Source organism: Dendronephthya gigantea, unplaced genomic scaffold, assembly GCF_004324835.1.
Source record: "Dendronephthya gigantea isolate DGI-Jeju-01 unplaced genomic scaffold, DenGig_1.0 000018F, whole genome shotgun sequence".
In the NCBI taxonomy this organism is placed as follows: Eukaryota; Metazoa; Cnidaria; class Anthozoa; order Malacalcyonacea; family Nephtheidae; genus Dendronephthya; species Dendronephthya gigantea.
Window position 1 is genome coordinate 783,231 of NW_021163028.1, and position 17,792 is coordinate 801,022.

At 35.1% G+C, this 17,792-nt stretch overlaps 1 protein-coding gene across 1 annotated transcript; it reads left to right on the forward strand.

Annotated features, from left to right (window-relative positions):
• On the forward strand, nt 1–17,571 carry LOC114520849 (adhesion G-protein coupled receptor D1-like). The gene is made up of 20 exons (XM_028541194.1): nt 1–432; nt 1,890–2,415; nt 2,561–2,817; nt 3,343–3,407; nt 4,239–4,301; nt 4,422–4,539; nt 4,938–5,060; nt 6,530–6,690; nt 7,123–7,172; nt 7,501–7,630; nt 7,821–7,927; nt 8,022–8,124; nt 8,221–8,350; nt 13,080–13,106; nt 14,019–14,085; nt 14,415–14,481; nt 14,709–14,788; nt 15,088–15,214; nt 15,437–15,478; nt 16,440–17,571. The coding sequence occupies exons 1-20, from the start codon at nt 336–338 to the stop codon at nt 16,743–16,745; spliced, it is 2,646 nt and encodes an 881-aa protein (XP_028396995.1). The 5' UTR covers nt 1–335; the 3' UTR covers nt 16,746–17,571.
• The last annotated feature ends 221 nt before the right edge of the window (nt 17,572–17,792 follow it).

Sequence of the window (17,792 nt, forward strand, 5' to 3'; positions counted from 1 at the left end):
GCAGAATAGTTTCATACCTGAATTTACTAATCAGTGAATAAGCCGGTTGCGCTTTTAAAAATAAGACATTGGTAATCGTGACTAAAAGACATAGATTTAAAGTATGGTAATTTGCATTCTAAATAATCCTTGGTATTGGTTACCGGATGAAAGAGAAATCAGTCATATTTTTCTTTGTCGAGAGGGTAAGACGCCAGTTGCAATGGCAGATGTATTATTAACATTCGTATTTGATTGTTGAGACCGGATCGAGTGAATTGAATGACGAGTAGTGTTTGCAAAGGACGAAAGGATACTGAAGAGCCAGGGAAATCAAATTTCGTAATTGGTCAAACATGTCTGTGGATAAATGCGATATTGTCGCTGTATTGTTAATCATCAGTTTGCTCCAAATTACTGTGAGTTTCACTGGCGTCAAAGGTAACCATAAAGGTATGTCATTAATGTAGATTGTTCAAACACAGAACACGGCTATATTGTGAAAAATAAATTGGTAAATAATTGCGATATGACTGAGTAAAGTTGGTGTTGTCGCAAGGGAAAAAGCAATACCAATTTAACTAAATGGTTTGTTATATGATATATGTACAATTATATATGATATGATATGATATATGTTTTTGAGACATTAAGATAAGGCCGTTGAGAAATTAAACCTTGGAAATTTTATCTCATCTATAGTTCCGGAATGAAGCATGAAGCATAAAGTCTTGTTTGTGTTCACCGGGGTTTATATTTAAATAACTAAAATAGCTAGTAACATAAGGCAAAAGAGCCCCTCGACAAAGTAAGATATCTCGTTTTAATAGATACATAATTTAATTTCAACAATAATTATAATTAAAAATTTGTTTCATGACTGGAAACGATGATCTTGAAACTTTCAAGTCGAGCGAGTTGCTCTTTGCATATTTAATGTGGGAAACTTGGAGAAATAAAAAGTGCAAGCTATAGGATCACGAACATCTAAGCCAAGAAATAATCGCGCCAATATTCAAAGTTCGAGGGCAAAGTTCATTTGTGTCAGAGAGATAAAATGAAAGTGGTAATGACAACCATGCAATGACCATATATATATATATATATATATATATATATATATATATATATATATATATATATATATATATATATATATATATATATATATATATATATATATATATATATATATATATATAAGAGTTTTCATTTTGTTTGAAAAATGTTATTATTGGCATTCGGTGGAATATTATTGAGCTTTATATTGCCAAGTTTCTATATGACAAGTTTTAATTGGCCATTGCACGTGTGTATGTACAACAAAATTTCCATGACCAAGTTTTTCTTCGACAACTGTTTTATTTGCTAGTTTGACTCATACAGACGAGGAAAATTTGTACTTTGACAATTTTTTCTATGACAAGTACACTTGTTCAAAATCAAGTATACTTGATTTTGAATAAGTGTAGTTGTCATAGGAAAAAATGTCAAAGTTGGGCGTACAGACGAACAATTAAAACCTGTCACCGTGTTCGTCTGTAAGAGGCTTATATATAGTGTCGTGTTGAGAAGGGCCAGGATTAGGATGAATACCCACCAACTGAAGCTTCGACAGGTTGAAAGTTGCCATGTGGTTGCTGTAGAAACATGTCCTGGACTTAAAAATTCCGTATTTTAAAACGGTAGTATCTGTCGACGACACTATGTTTTAAAATATGGATTTTTTAATACACAGCGAGAAACTTCATACTGAGCACTCGCAAAGCAATAGACAATTACAAACGATAATATGCATGACCAAAGCGATATTTGAGACCTTACCCGGAATTCCCTCTTTAGTAACCGCCGGAGACATATATAAACTGGCAAATCAATAAATTTAATACTTTCCATTCTTTTGGGTACAGGAAATTCCAAAGGCGGCCAGTGCGTGAGACACGATAGATTTAACAACGCGAACAAAACTATGATCAACCCAGAAAAAAATGAATTGAAACGTTTTAGGCTTCTCTGTTCTGCGCCACCATTTGAACTAGCATTTGAAGTACGATACACAAATGGAAAACTATGTAGCTGTGGGCGATATGAAGCCATCAAAGGGAGATTTGTCCAATGTACGAAAAAATTGACTTTGAATTTCACCACCTACATATTTGCCGAAAAAGAACTTAAGAGGACGTGGAGGTGCCACTTTAAATTTTATGAGCAAGGTAACGAGTATTTTTCTCAAGTTGAACTCACAATTGGTCAAAAAAATGTTCCTAATGAACCAAGTTCAATAGCTGGAATGCCTGCTCATCCAACATGGCTCACAAAAGCAAATTTTACCACTCGGCTTTCTACGTCTGTAATTGGTCATTTATGTGGTGGATCTTCACAGATAACTAGTCAAAATGTACTTGGAAATTCTGCGACGTATTCAAGTCAAATAAGGTATGTAGCTAAACAAATTAGTTAAAACTGATGAGGTAAAGGCCGGCGCACACTAGAGCTAAAAAGTCATTCGTGGCCATTGGCGTAAGCCACTTTTCCGGTGACTTTGGTCATTCGTGCCCAAAAACATTTTTTCCTATTTTAGTTTATTTCCGTCCATAACATTCACCTCTGAAATTTCCTCATCAATGCCTAAGTCTTCAACTCCAACCATCGAGCCGACACCCCTGGATTCAAGCGTAGTTACGATTAGTCTTTCCATCTCGCCAGTGCTGCTGATAACACCCTCAATGAAGGATATTCAAAGAAGTTCCTTTATACGAGTTACGCCAAGTAAAACCAACGTATTTTCCACCAGCATATTGTCTCCGGATGAAGAAGAGAAGAAAAAACTGAAAGAAGGCAGGGCTTCAATATATTATCTTTATATATTTCAAAATGATTTTTGAACCTCTTTATCTACTCCTAAACCAAGTTTGAATCGCCTCAATCTTACCTAAATGGACCTTTTCAGCTTGTATGCAAGCTAACCTATTTCAAATCACATGGTCTGAAATGGTTAAGTTTTATTGGCTATTCCATGGTCACAACATCAAAAATTGTTTAATTTGCATGCAAGATGACAGTCGTGCTCTATTGGTATCATGACACTAATTTTTATTCCTCTGTATACTACATATACCCGTTTTCCGCTCATGTTTTTGTGGTTATAAATATACTACACTGGAGTAAGACGTACGGGAAAGTCACTGGTGTGACTGACGTGCCCCCTCAAATTTTCAATTGATGATAATTAATTTTCAATGAGAGAAAGATTGAGAGAAAAGTGCACTGAAACGTTTAGCTATACTTTTAAAATGTTCAAATTGAAGGGTTTTTTGTCTAAGGTTGTGGTACAAAGACAATTATTATGTTCTCTATGCCCAGATATCGAGTTCGTCAACAATTTAAACACATCCAATGTGAATATCAATGATGAAAAGACAATTAAGGTAGCTAAAGATATAGTACATGTTATTTATAGGCTGCATTGTTGCGAGGTCCGGATTCAAAAAACTGTGCCCGAAGTCTCTCGCATGCATGCAGGCCAAATTTTATAAAGTATAAGGGAAGTGATGAACACAAAAACAGTCTTAACGTCTTATCTTTTATAGCAGGCTGGTTGCATTATACAGCGGGACCGGTTGAAGAGTGAAACGCTTCTCATGCAGCCAATCAGATTGCATAGCTAAAAAATAAAAAATGATATCATTCGTGGAAATGTTGCATGGTTGCCGGCATTCTTGAGTAAAGAAACGAAAGAAAGTTTAACGAAAATATAATTAAATTTACCTGAGAAGATGCAATAACTTACAAAAACAAAACATAAAACGTCACCGTGAACAACCGAGATTGTGCTTGCAATACTAATAATCGGATTTTATGAGTTTGCATACGTAGTAATGCTTTAAGCGCATGCATGTGCCTCATGCAATAGGACGATTTAGCATGTGAAGTTAATATAGACGACGTGAAAATGGCGAATAAATGGCTTGGCATGCCCATATATGGGGGCGCATCACGCCATTTTTTTGCCATTTACATGTCCACTTTGACGTTCACGTTCTCAAGCCAAACCTGCCTAATGTCAAATCGAAAAGGACGTGAAAATAGAGAATGAATGGTTCGATGCACCTATACATGGAAACGCCTCGCTGTTTGTTCGTCATTTTCACGTCGTATGTGACGTTTACGTTTTTGTGCTAAGCTAGCTAGCCTACCTGAAAAAATACGGAGAAAACCAGTAAAAATGAATCGCTAAACGATATTCCTTTTTCACACAGCGAGTGTTGGATGCTGCTGCGAATTTGATAAACACAAACCTAACAGCTGAAGACCAAAACGAGGTAAATATTATTGAACATTTGTGAAAAAAGTAGAAATAATTAAAATTGGATATAGAATGTTGTGCTTGCAAGAAATTTTACCACCAAGGGTATGAACTCATTTTTCCCGAACGGTTCTAGGACCCAGGAATGCAAGCAGTTAAGGTGTTGGAAGATCTTGGAAAGTCCATTTCTCGACAACTTGCTCTACCCAAAAACGAGAGTTCTGTTACTTTTCAAAAAGTAACAGACGATCTTGGTAAGAAAATAGATTTTACATATATCTGTATATGCTTGTATGAGGTATATCCTCTTCCCCAGCAATGAATCTATTGTGTATACCAGAAAATCCATCTGGCAAATTTTCCTTCGAGCATTTCTTATGATGGTATCATTTGAAGAGGAATGCTTGGGGCTTAATTCGTTGGGCTTGCGGCTATACGTTGCTTTAAGAAAACATTCAAAACAAACCTTCCTTTCTCTGAGGTGAAAAATATTACATAGTTAAATTTCAGTATATAGAGACTATCGCATCAATCGACATAATATTTGCATGATAAACAAAACAAGCTCCTTAACTAATTTACGCCCATATGACACTATAGTCATGAGCGATCTTTCATGGGTTTTTGAAATATTTTTCCAATTATTCTTTAGTGTTCGGCGTGGCTTTGGTGAATGCAACGACAACACCAGACTTTTCATTTCCTTCCGATGAAAGTAAAGCAACGGGAAGTGAAAAGATCAATATTCCAAGCTCTGTTTTTGTTTCAGACTCAGGTAAAGAGAAACGGTTAATTTATTTATTCTCATATAGTCCGCAATTAGCGAAGACAACAGTCGTACATGGTCAGAGCAATAATTCGATGAATATGGATAAGAGTATATCTACTGAAAGCCTTAGAAAGGAGTCTGCTTTATATTTCCGTTCACATTTATAGAAATTTGATGAAAGCATTACCTAATCATTTCCTAAACGACTTTCATAACTATGTTATTTCATCATCATTGTCTCCTGATTATGTCTACAGTACCGCTAACAGCTAGAAGACGCGTTCCGAACGCGTTCGATAAACGCGTTCATAAATGTGTTCCAATTGCGTTCCAGTTAGTTCCAATTTCCGTTCCATTAACGCGTTCCAAATCCACTGTAGAACGCGTTCCAGCATTACTCGTAATAAATTGACGTCGTATATTCTTGGTTTTCCCGACACTGGCTGAGAACGTTAATTAACCGCGTGACATGTCACACTTGCATGTTTCTATTTACCACGCGAAAGTCGCATAAGTTGAGTTTCGGATACAAGCCACAAACTCTAAACAGTCGCGGAAAGTGCAGATCACTGAATGATGTAATGTGTAAGGCTAATACATTTTATACTCGTGTCATGTTATGAGTCACGCGAATCAAAATAACCGCCGTGATCCATTCCGTAAATAAAATATTGCTAATGGACTTATAATTACATGCCGTTGATCCCGTTAATCCCGTGTTGAATAGTTTATTGCAATTTTTTTCCGAAGAAATACTTTGTAACATCTTGTGTGAATTAATTTGTAATTAGTTTCTACTTTTAAATACCCAACAAATTTGTAGTTGTTTATTATAGTATTATTTGATCACGTTTTATGCAGTCATTGTTAGTTCTAAAAACTTTGCTAATGGGCTGTCGTGACATGCAATAATTCCTGTGTTGGGATATCCCTGTGTTGAATATAGGCACATTAAGAATTTGTTTACTAAGACAAGCCGGCACGAACCTATCAGTATGAATCCAGATGAACTTGGATTCCTAGATTTAGGCTTATGTCGGAATTTTCTGATGGGAGGATCGACATGGTTTTAATGGAGGTGAACAATGTGTTCCTGTGGGACGCGTTCTTCTTTGGAACGCGTTCGGAACGGTGTGGAATGCATTCGAACGCATTTTTCTGAGCGGAACTGTATTATATAGTTTAGTCGAAACGTAGAAATTAAATTTTCACGGTTTTCTTTTTACGGAGTATCTATTTTTCATGAGTTATATCTCTTGAAATTGGAATTTTAAGTTCAACAATTATTGAGGAACCTTTGGTTTGCATCGTTTACCTTCATTGTCAAATCTACTAAAATGACATGCATGCAACTTTAACGTATAGTATTGTTTAGAAATTTACGTATATATACTGGTAAACTTCACTTAGGTAGCCGCAGTATACAGTTTTACTGAATTGACGTGGATGATATCACTTCTTTTCTTTATTCTTAGGCAAAGCATATTTTGTTGGTATAATTTTCAAGGCGTATCGCGAAATGAGAAACAAAACTGGGAATTTCACCATGGGAACTAAAGTTATAAATGCAGCAGTTTCGCCTCCGCTACGCAAAACACTTGCCGACCCCGTTGAAATGACATTCAAGAAAAATATTGTGAGTTGCTATATGTTTATGATTATTGACTATTTAACAATTAGTCGCCGAAGGCGAGGTGAATGTAGGCTTGTAATTATCGAACCTGCATGAGGCAATCACCGAATTGTTTTAGTATAAATTTCGAGGTGTTTACAAATAAGAATCAAAACAATTTCATAAAAAATTATAAATACTTCAAATTTCCTATTTTAAAAAAAGCATAAAAAACACTGACCAGTGACTATCAGTACAGAGGCAGCGAATTTTGACCAATCAGAATGCAGAAAAATCAATTTATACCAAAACGGAGTCAAATTTATACTAAAACGGGAGAGTTGGCTGCATGCACATTTTACAAGAATGAGAAATGTTAAACAAGAAAAAATAACTTCCATTCAGAAAGGTACAGACGTCAAATTGCATTTTAATATTCATGTCTATGTTTTAAAGATTAGTGAAACGGTTGCTTCAGATTGTTCGTTTTGGATAGAAAACGCCACGTAAGTTCATAGTGGACTTCTACTTGCTGAAAAATAGTCCGTCAACAGGGCCGTCGCTAGAAGCTTAATTGGGGGTGTATATTCATATATTCATGTTCGCACAACCGTAGAAACAATAGAAAACAAAAGAAATCAGTCAGGCATAAGACGAATATATGAATATCCCCCCCCCCCCAATTAAGCCTCTAGCCACGGCCCTGTCTGTCGGAGAATATTGCCATGAATGTTTCATTAATTGCATAAATAAATTTAAATCAGTTAATGTTAACAAAATGTGAATGGATCAGACTGTAGTGGACGATATATTGTATAATATATATTAATATAGGCATCCAGGTGAACATGGTGGATGGTCAACGAAACAATGTCAAAGAACATTTGAAAATCGCAGTCATATTCAATGTCAATGCTATCATTTCACTAACTTTGCTGTTTTGTTCAAAGTCTCGGATAACCAGGTTAATTTGAAAACGTATTAGAATGCGCATCGTTCAAGTATCTGAACTCTTCTCTAAATAGTTTCTTGCATTTAGAATTTACTTTTAATCGAGTAGCTTCATGTCATATTTAATCCACCTCGAGAGTTGCTTATCTTTGATAAGAAGTATCAGTATTTTATGCATGTAAACCACCAACTTTTGTTTCTAGGATGTGTCAAACGAAGACACGTTCCGTCTCGTTATCATAACTCACATTGGCTTGGGTCTATCTATCTTGGGTTGTTTTCTCACCTTCGTTGTTTATGTCACTTTATCGTAAGTAAAGATAAATTGGATAATAAAATTTCTTACTTCTTTGCATTTTCAGTCGTGATTAAACTTTTACTTATAAACTGCTTGGAAATTTCAGAAACGTCAAAACCGATAGAGCAGTGATCCACACGAACTTAGTTCTGGCACTTGGGATTGCTGACGTGATATTTTTGGTAACTGTGATTGTCAAACCAGTTGGGGTAATACTTTTGTATTGAAGTTGTTTCTAGTCTTTTACCACTGTGTGATGATATTTATGGAAATTAAAATTGTTACATTTGATTTTGCTTTTCCAGGATTCATGTTTAGCTTTGGCGATGTTGGCGTTTTTCTTTTATCTTGCTGTGTTTTTCTGGATGTTGGACGAAGGTGTTTACATTTATTTGATGGTTATTAAAGTTTTTCGTGGCAACGATGCTATGAGACGAACACTGCAAAAAATGCATTTTCTCATTTGAGTAAATGTTACTCAATTTTTGAGTAATTGTACCGATTACTCAATAATTTGAGTAAATTTTACTCCTCATTCGGTAAAGAGAAACTTTACTCTCTCTTGCGAGTAAACGAAAACTCAAAATGTTGAGTAAAGTGTTAGAGTAATTTTTACTCCAATTTTTGCGCACTCTTTACTCAACTATGAGTAAATTGATGAGTAAAATTTACTCAAGCTAACGCAGGAGATTTAAATACTCACAAATTTGAGTAAATGTAAAGTTTTACTCTTTTCCTGAGTAAACGCAGCATTTACTCAAATCATGAGTTATGTACAATGTGTAAAATTTACTCAAAATTTTGAGTAAATACAACGTGTATCAGTTACTAAAAAAAACACGTATTCAAAAAAAGAGTAAACTTTACTTTTACTACAAAACTATGCCGGCCACATATATCTTTCCAGTATTTGGGGCTTATTTTGACGGCTAAGTTATTAACAAGGCCAAGAACATTATTGGTTCATATATTAATATCACATAATACCACAAATTAAATATATACAATATATATATTATAATGAGCCAATCATGTTTTGCGTTTCCTTCGGTATGCTAATACAAGCGTACGGATATAATTAATTATAATGCGCCAATCATGTTTTGCGTTTTCTTTGGAGGTAAATGCTAATACAAGCGGACGGATATAATTAATTATAATGAGCCAATCATGTTTTGCGTTTCCTTTGGCGCGACGATTCAAATGACTCCAATTTCATTGTCAGTTTCAAATCACCGTGAGCTTCAACGTGCGGTAAAAGCTTGTCTTTGTGTCTTGGTATATTCAAATATTTCTTTGCTCTATAATTCCGCTGAACTGAGAAAAAATGTTCACAGTGGAGGACGTTCACTCATGGCTTATTGCAGTTGGCTTTGGCGAGTATTGCCAGACGTTTAAGGTATGTTTTTGAGCTTGTTGTTAGCGGGAGATGTGGCGCGCAAATACTCTGTAATTTACTCTTGTGTCAATCCAAAGTACAATCGCGCACAAAATGTAGATATTTCAAATTTCATCACTATATAAAAGATAGCATATGCATACACTACCTTTAATTGTAAATCCCCGAAAAATCGCCGTGACATTGGCGGGATTTAGCCTTTAGGGGCATTGCATATAGATACGGCAGAACGTCGATGTTGGACACCATTGTTTAATGGTTTATATGAGAATTTCGAGTGCGGCTTATTTGGGGCAAACTCTGGAGCCTTGTCTTATTTTCGCTCGTATAAATGGCCCTTATGCTTATATGAAACTTAGGCAGCTTATATACTGTTTATATACTGTAAAAATGATATTTTGATTGTAAGCAGTCTCCTTGTTTGATCTTGCATGAATTTGTATTGAATAATTCATATCAAAAATTCAATTTCAATTGAGAGGCCACTAAAAATTGTGTTCAGTTAATAATATAAAATTATGTATTTTGGAGCACTAATAGTAATTTACTTATGGTTTTCAAAACACCAATTCACAAAAGATTATTTATACCTTTGACCAATAGATCATTCAAGTAATCAGGTTGCACATAAAGTGTCAGTTTATATATATTGGCTTCATGAAAGGTCTTATACATAGAACCTATTACTTTATTTACTTAATGACCTCAGAACAAAGGTCTCACAGCAAGTATAATATATTGATTTTTTGAGCACACATGCTCTTAGATATGTAATAGCTTTGGTCTTTCATTTTCATTGGACAACATAAGCAATAAAGGTATATAAAAAGAGCATCAAACATTAGAGTCAAATTACTGTCACATTTAAAGGTAAAAATAATTTTACTAAAAATTGTGTTTGGCAAATTATGAATTAAGTGAAATTGCAGTTTATTGTTTTGAATATTGGCCCTGGCATTGCTGTTTAACAGCTTTTGTGTAAGGTGGCTTAGACCGCCTTTAACCATCAGCTCACTTGGGCAGCACATCTTGTATTGCCCATCAGTGAGAATTGCAAAGACAATATTCAAGACATGTATACATTTATGTTGATGCAGTTCTGCTGCTGTGTAAGGTGGATTCCGCCTTTTACCAGTACCTCTTTTGAGTGGCTTGTCCGCTCATGAAAGAGGAGATATATAAATGAATACACTCTGTAATGTAATTTAATACAAGGTTTTCTTTTAGACTGAGGTGAAATGACAGTTTTATATGGGGCTTATACATATTTTTTATCAAATTTGTATTTAATTAATAATTTAACTAAAAATTGTGTTTGGCAAATTAGGAATTAAAGTGACATTGCAGTTTATTGTTTTGAATATTGGCCCTGGCATTGCTGTTTTACAGCTTTTGTGTAAGGTGGCTTAGACCGCCTTTAACCATCAGCTCACTTGGGCAGCACATCTTGTATTGCCCATCAGTGAGAATTGCAAAGACAATATTCAAGACATGTATATATTTATGTTGATGCAGTTCTGCTGCTGTGTAAGGTGGATTCCGCCTTTTACCAGTACCTCTTTTGAGTGGCTTGTCCGCTCATGAAAGAGGAGATATATAAATGAATACACTCTGTAATGTAATTTAATACAAGGTTTTCTTTTAGACTGAGGTGAAATGACAGTTTTATATGGGGCTTATACATATTTTTTATCAAATTTGTATTTAATTAATAATTTAACTAAAAATTGTGTTTGGCAAATTAGGAATTAAAGTGACATTGCAGTTTATTGTTTTGAATATTGGCCCTGGCATTGCTGTTTTACAGCTTTTGTGTAAGGTGGCTTAGACCGCCTTTAACCATCAGCTCACTTGGGCAGCACATTTTGTATTGCCCATCAGTGAGAATTGCAAAGACAATATTCAAGACATGTATACATTTATGTTGATGCAGTTCTGCTGCTGTGTAAGGTGGATTCCGCCTTTTACCAGTACCTCTTTTGAGTGGCTTGTCCGCTCATGAAAGAGGAGATATATAAATGAATACACTCTGTAATGTAATTTAATACAAGGTTTTCTTTTAGACTAAGGTGAAATGACAGTTTTATATGGGGCTTATACATATTTTTATCAAATTTGTATTTAATTGCACAAAAAATTCAGCAACTAACACTCAACAGTACTAAACATCTTATAAAATACAAGATTACATTTAAGTAATATATTTATCTTTTTTACATGACACTTACTCTTTGATATGTGATATGGTCTAATGTGTTTGAGAGAACACAAGCTGCACCATCGCAAAAATAAACATGTGGCAAAATGAAAACTATAACTTGTTTTATTATTTATGACTAAATAGGTTACGTACCATGCTAAATGATTTAACTAAAAGTTGTGTTACTCAATATAAGTTGGACAGAGACATCGGCGATGAATGATAAAGAAATGGCGAGTTCACTAAGTAAGATCAAATACATGTCTTCTCCGAATCAAAAGAGAGAAAAAAGACAGGAAGAAGACAAAGAAAACAAGAAAAAGAACGAAGAAAAAAGTGACTTAATTGGTACTGTTTTTTGAGGCGAGTTTCTTTTTACTTGTGTCATTAACATTATAGGCCAGGCTTGATCCTGGCTGCTAAGTAACAAAGCAATTACGAGGTCTTTATTTGCCTTACCGAGTACAGTACCCATTTGAGACAAACACCAGAGCGTTGGGTGAAAGGTTGCTTAACGCTCAAGTCTTCTGTCAATATAAGTCTATCTGAACGATGTTTTATCTATCTTTTTTATAGGACGGAAGTTTCGAGAATGCAGCAAAAGAATGTTATGCAAGCGGTAAAGCTTCATTTTGCAAACAAGAACAATTATACATTATACATAGCAAAGTCTCTAGGTTATCTTTCTTCATTTTTACCGAAATGTACGTTATTTGCAAAATAAAATTTGTCCTCCAGATGCCAACTGTGACATCATGAGTTTTGCATTAATGACTGCATGTCATTTTACTATATTATTGACAATGTATATACCACTTTAACGAAACTTAAGGCTGTGATTGATTGTATATTCTGATTGTGTAACTGCGATTCGTGTGCTGCAAAATAGCAGGCCTGTTGTAAATTAATTTTTAAAATAGACAATTTCATTGAACAAGTTGTTTGTGTGCATTTTTTGTCTCGATCTACATTATTATGTAGTGCGGTGTATTCTTGTTATTCTCCTTGTTTCAAGTTTTCACTTTTTTTTTACTCAGAATTGCAAGTAGCTGTCATCACAGTAGCTGAGCAATTTGGAAATCCAATTGGAAGTCAAATTACGCAAACGTTCGAGTAGCTTTACTCGTCTTTTGAGTAATTCCCGCGTTTACTCAAAATAAGGAGTCACTGTGGAAGCAATTTGTCCGAGTAACTGGTACTCGTTTTTTGAGTAGAAACTACTCTTATACTCGAGTAAATTTACCAAAATAATGAGTAGTTTCTACTCAAAAAATGAGTTCTAGTTACTCAAACAAATTGCTTCCACAGTGACTCCTTATTTTGAGTAAACGAGCGAATTACTCAAAATTGCGAGTATTTAACTGGGTTTACTCATTTAATGAGTAAATAAGTGTACATAGCTTTTGAGTACTTTGTACTCTTTTATTTGAGTAATATTTACTCAAAACAAGCGAGTAATTTTTACTCAAATATTTTGAGTATGTTTTACTCAGTATAATGTGTCACTGTGGAAGCAACATTTTACTCAATAATTTGAGTACAATTTACTCAGGATTTTTTGCAGTGAAGGATGGCTTACCTTGTGGGATGGGGTAAGTATTTTTTTAACTATAGTTGAGACCCATAGCCAAGTGTTCAGGGTTTTTAGTGTTGAGTTGTTCTCTTCGTCTCGACATATCATGGTATTTTTATAATATTAAATCACTAATATTACTTATTTTTAAAAATAAGGGCTATCCCGAATGAAGTAGGAGCATGTGGTTAATTGCCGAATATTTTTGGAGGGATTTACAACGAGAAACGTTTAATATGGTTGTATCATACAACGCTTTGCGAGGATATACTCAGGATATACAATGCTTTGCGAGGATTTACAACGCTTTGCGAGGATTGCATTCGTTGTAATTTACTGGCTTAAAATTGGGGTTACAGTTGCTTCAGTCATGCATGGGTTCTGCTCCTACCATTAGAAGGATAAACACCCTCACACAATGATACAGTTATACCATATTTTTTTTGAAGAATATAAAGTAAGCGAATTAAGCTAAAATAGCTGCCATTAAGCCCATAAAGCTCGGTTGTAACTAGGGAAATTTAGCAAACGCAACATAATGCCTTGGAAATCGTGAAAATGGCGTGCATATGACGTGATTATGTCCACCTATGGTCGTGATTCCGCCACATCCACGCCATTTTCACGGCGTCAGGCAGTGGCGTAGCTACTGCGGGGCCTATATTCATATATTCATCTTAACAGACTGTAAAGACGATTGATTTGAAGAGAAATTAATCCTACGTATCACGAATATATGAATATGCCCCCCCCCCAATTATCGTGCTAGCTACGCCACTGGTCTCACGTAGTATTTGCTAAGTTTCTCTAAAATCTTTCAGAAGACTTAGCAGGAAGTATAACGAAGCAGGCCCAGATACAGGCACAGTATATTTATACATGGATATCATGCATTTAATTTATTACATATAGCTAATCGTGTCTTATATAGTGTGTCCAACAATCATCGCGATTATCACCTGGGTTCTTTTAAGAGATGAAGTCGTTTCAAAATACCAGTAAGTTAGAGTTTATTCATTACAGAATATAGCCACGGCAAGCAAACAATTTCAAAACATGCATGCAAAATAAAACCGATTCCGAAAATAGACATCTCTCGTTCTTGATGGTCAAGATAAAACAGGAGTGTATATCAGGGCAAGTTTTGTTTCACACATGCAGTGTCTTTATACTCTTGTATGACTTATCTTGAATACTGCATGATAAAACCGCCAAATGTCTATTTTTTAATCAGTTTTACGCAAAATAGAAACACTTACTTTTGCAAACATAAATAATATATCAAGCTACATTGTGATGAACATTGTATTATATTAACTTTTTGCAGTTGCTGGTTATCGGTTAAGTCGGGAGCTATATGGGCATTTGTGGGTCCCGGATTGCTGATTATTTTGGTAAGAATCCTGTGTCTATTATTCCAGATCGAGGTTGTATTATTCCATTTCCGTTTATTTCACTTCATTGCACATTACCTATATGTTTATCCTAATAGATTTGTTTCATTTAGATCCTTAATTTTTCATTATATTTTTCTCTTCCTCTAACGCCCGTCCTTTCCTTTTTGTCGTTTAAATTAACTATTTCACTTTTTAACGTCGTTTGTTTTGTTCCACTTTTTCAGATTAACTTTATTATTCTTGTTGTTGTCATGAGAACGACCTGGGTAAGATTTGGTGATGACAAAGAATACGGCAGATTAAAGTAAGAAATACAAATAATGCGTCAATAGAAATACATTCATGCATGCACATCGAATCTTCTAGACATTTCAAATAATTTCCTTAACAAGCTAGAGCTATTAAGCAACACTGATAATTCATATATATATATATATATTCTGAAATGAAACAAGTGTCTACAGCCAATATCTATCATTCGGTACAAGAAGAGTCTGTAAATCATGTGAAATCATTCACGATTTGTCACTGAGATGGTTATTTATCAAAAACATTTTCAAAATATTTTCTGCTTGGTAAATCTGCCTTGTTTACAAAATTTAGGTCGGCAACGAAGACATTTGGCGCAGTCATTCCTATCTTGGGAATAACCTGGATTTTTGGTGTCATGGCATTCAATGAATCTTCCATTGTATTTCAATATTTATTTGCTATCACCAATTCTTTGCAGGTATGAATCTTTTCCCATATTTCATTGTTTCGTAAAAGGAATACTTTGCATGTGTTTTTTCTAAAATATTGGCATTTCCGTCCTCGGTCAACCTAATAATTTAACGTCCCAAGAGGAGGACGTAGTCGAAAAAAATTAAACGAACGAAGTGATATTAATTATAAGGATAGTTTTAAAATACGTGCGCGATACGACATATTTTTCTTCTTACCATTTGTATAGGGGGCTTTAATATTCATTCTTTACTGCTTGGTTAACAAAGAGGTACGTAAGCATTTACGAATAATAAGCTTGATCTATTTTTAATTTCCCAAGATTTAAAAGCTCTTGTAGATGAGGAAAATTGATGCCTTTTTTAGCGAAGTATATAGAGCGAAGAATGTGTGGTAACTGACATAGTTGTGTCTACTGTTTCGCTCGCTTAAACCGTTAAATTCGGTGATGTTAGTTCAATAATCACTTGTAGCTGTGGAAAGTTCTATTTTTTTGTCAATAACCGCACCAACAAAGTCGCTACGGCTTTCATTGATTGAGATATTCTCTGAAAAAAGGACTGCAAGAGCTCTTTTTTTTCAATGTACATCATATTTAGATATGCAAAATCATTTGAAAAAATATTGAAAACCGTTTCCCACTGATTAGCCTTTTTTTAAGAAATTTCATTCGGGCAAGTACACCACTCTTTGTCTACACGGCTAAAAACGATCAGGTTGATGCAAGTTGAAATAAACAGGATGCAGTAATGTTGTGCTGCCCACATTGTTCAGAGTTGTTATCAGTATTGAACAATATCGTTACACCCGATTCAGTTTCAACAATATTGTTCAATGTTGATAACAACTCTAAACAATGTTGGCAGCACAACATTGCTCCATCCTGTTTGTATCAACTTGCATCAACCTGAGCGTTTTTAGGCGTGTATGACGTTTCCTGATTTTTTTTAAGAGAAGAATTAATGTTATGAATAACAGTAATATTATGGAAAAGTATATATGCGATTATCGCGATGCATTGCAAAGAAAAATGAATAAGTTAACTTTTTTATTTTTCCAGTATATATAGTTGTACTTTATCTCGACGCAGAACCCTCATTTTATAAATGCATGCGCACATATACAACCAATTAATAATATACTCCGAAATTGTTTATTAGGAATGTACCACGCTGATTATGTACTTTTGAAATCAATCAATAATTTATGCAATGGAAATTTTACCGTGTTAGGTGCGAAACGAGCTTCGACGGAAGCTAACGGTATGGCAGACTCGTCGTGAGTTCTCTTCATCCTCGGCGAACACTCGCCGTACCTATGTGATCTCTTCGGAAAAAAACACGACGTTCAATCTCACTACAGCTTCGATGCAGGCCACCCCGGACCTTTACCGGCGTCCCATGGAGGTAATTGAAGGCGTACCACCCCAGGGGAAGGTAGATCTCGGGTATACCTCTGAAGATGACAATAAAACAAAAGAGAAAGAATTCGAATTGGGTGGGGAAGAATGGAGTGGTGGCAAGAAAGGCAAAAGTTGAATCAGGCACCGGGGCTAAGCATTTTATCGAATTGAAAAAAAGGACTTGCATGGCGATGGGATAGTCAGCGTTACTTGCGTTACCGATAGATTGGTCGACATGTAGAGGTACACAATAAGGTTTTCTGTCAAGTTTTCTGTCAGGTATATAGTTAATTAATTGTCTCTCCATTGACAAAGTTTTTATCAGGTTTTCATCCTAAGGTACCCGTTGTGACTAATGCAAAACTAATATGACCAATTGCTACACAAATGTGTTTAGGAATTAAACTAGATGAAAATGGTAACTAGGATAGTTATATTGAGATGATATGTAAGAAGGCATTGCCAAGTGAAGGTTTGGCGTTATAAAACGTACACAGCTCTTTGTTCTATACCTTATAATACCTAAAACAACGTTATAATAATCTTCCTAGGCCGAAACGCGAATATCTCAAAAGGTAGATATAGCGGCGCTATGCTCTGAAATCAGCTTCCAAATTAACGAAGAAAAATTAGTCACTTCGTTTCCAAAGCTTCGTTTGAATTTTGTTGAATAATGACACGTTTCCTATACCTACATCTATGTAATTTGTGTATGTGCATGTGTAAACTGTCTAGTATTGTAGTTTTAATTGTTTTTAACATTTAAACCTCCCCCATGGAGGTAATATATTGGTTTTAAATAAAGTACTACAGATATACCTACCTACCTGCCTATCTACCTACCTACCTACCATGCAGGAACCTTATCGGCAAAAAACTGGCAAAGACTAAAACATGCTACGTGACGTCTGTAAAGATGTTCAAGGTCCTTGAAACTTTTTTTTAGGTTCTGTGCATAGCGATTGTCCGCCAATAGACTATTTTATTTTGCAAAAGACAGATTATCCAGAAATTTTATTTTCTAAATCTTAATCCCCCGTCCAAGTGTCTAGGCACCGCCAAGATTATACCAAAGGACGCCTGTTAATTGATTTCGTTGATTATCAGTGAAATGCCTTTTATCGTCCACGTGATAAAGCACAGGTATCCGTTAAACATAAATTCAGCCACCTAGTTACACGCA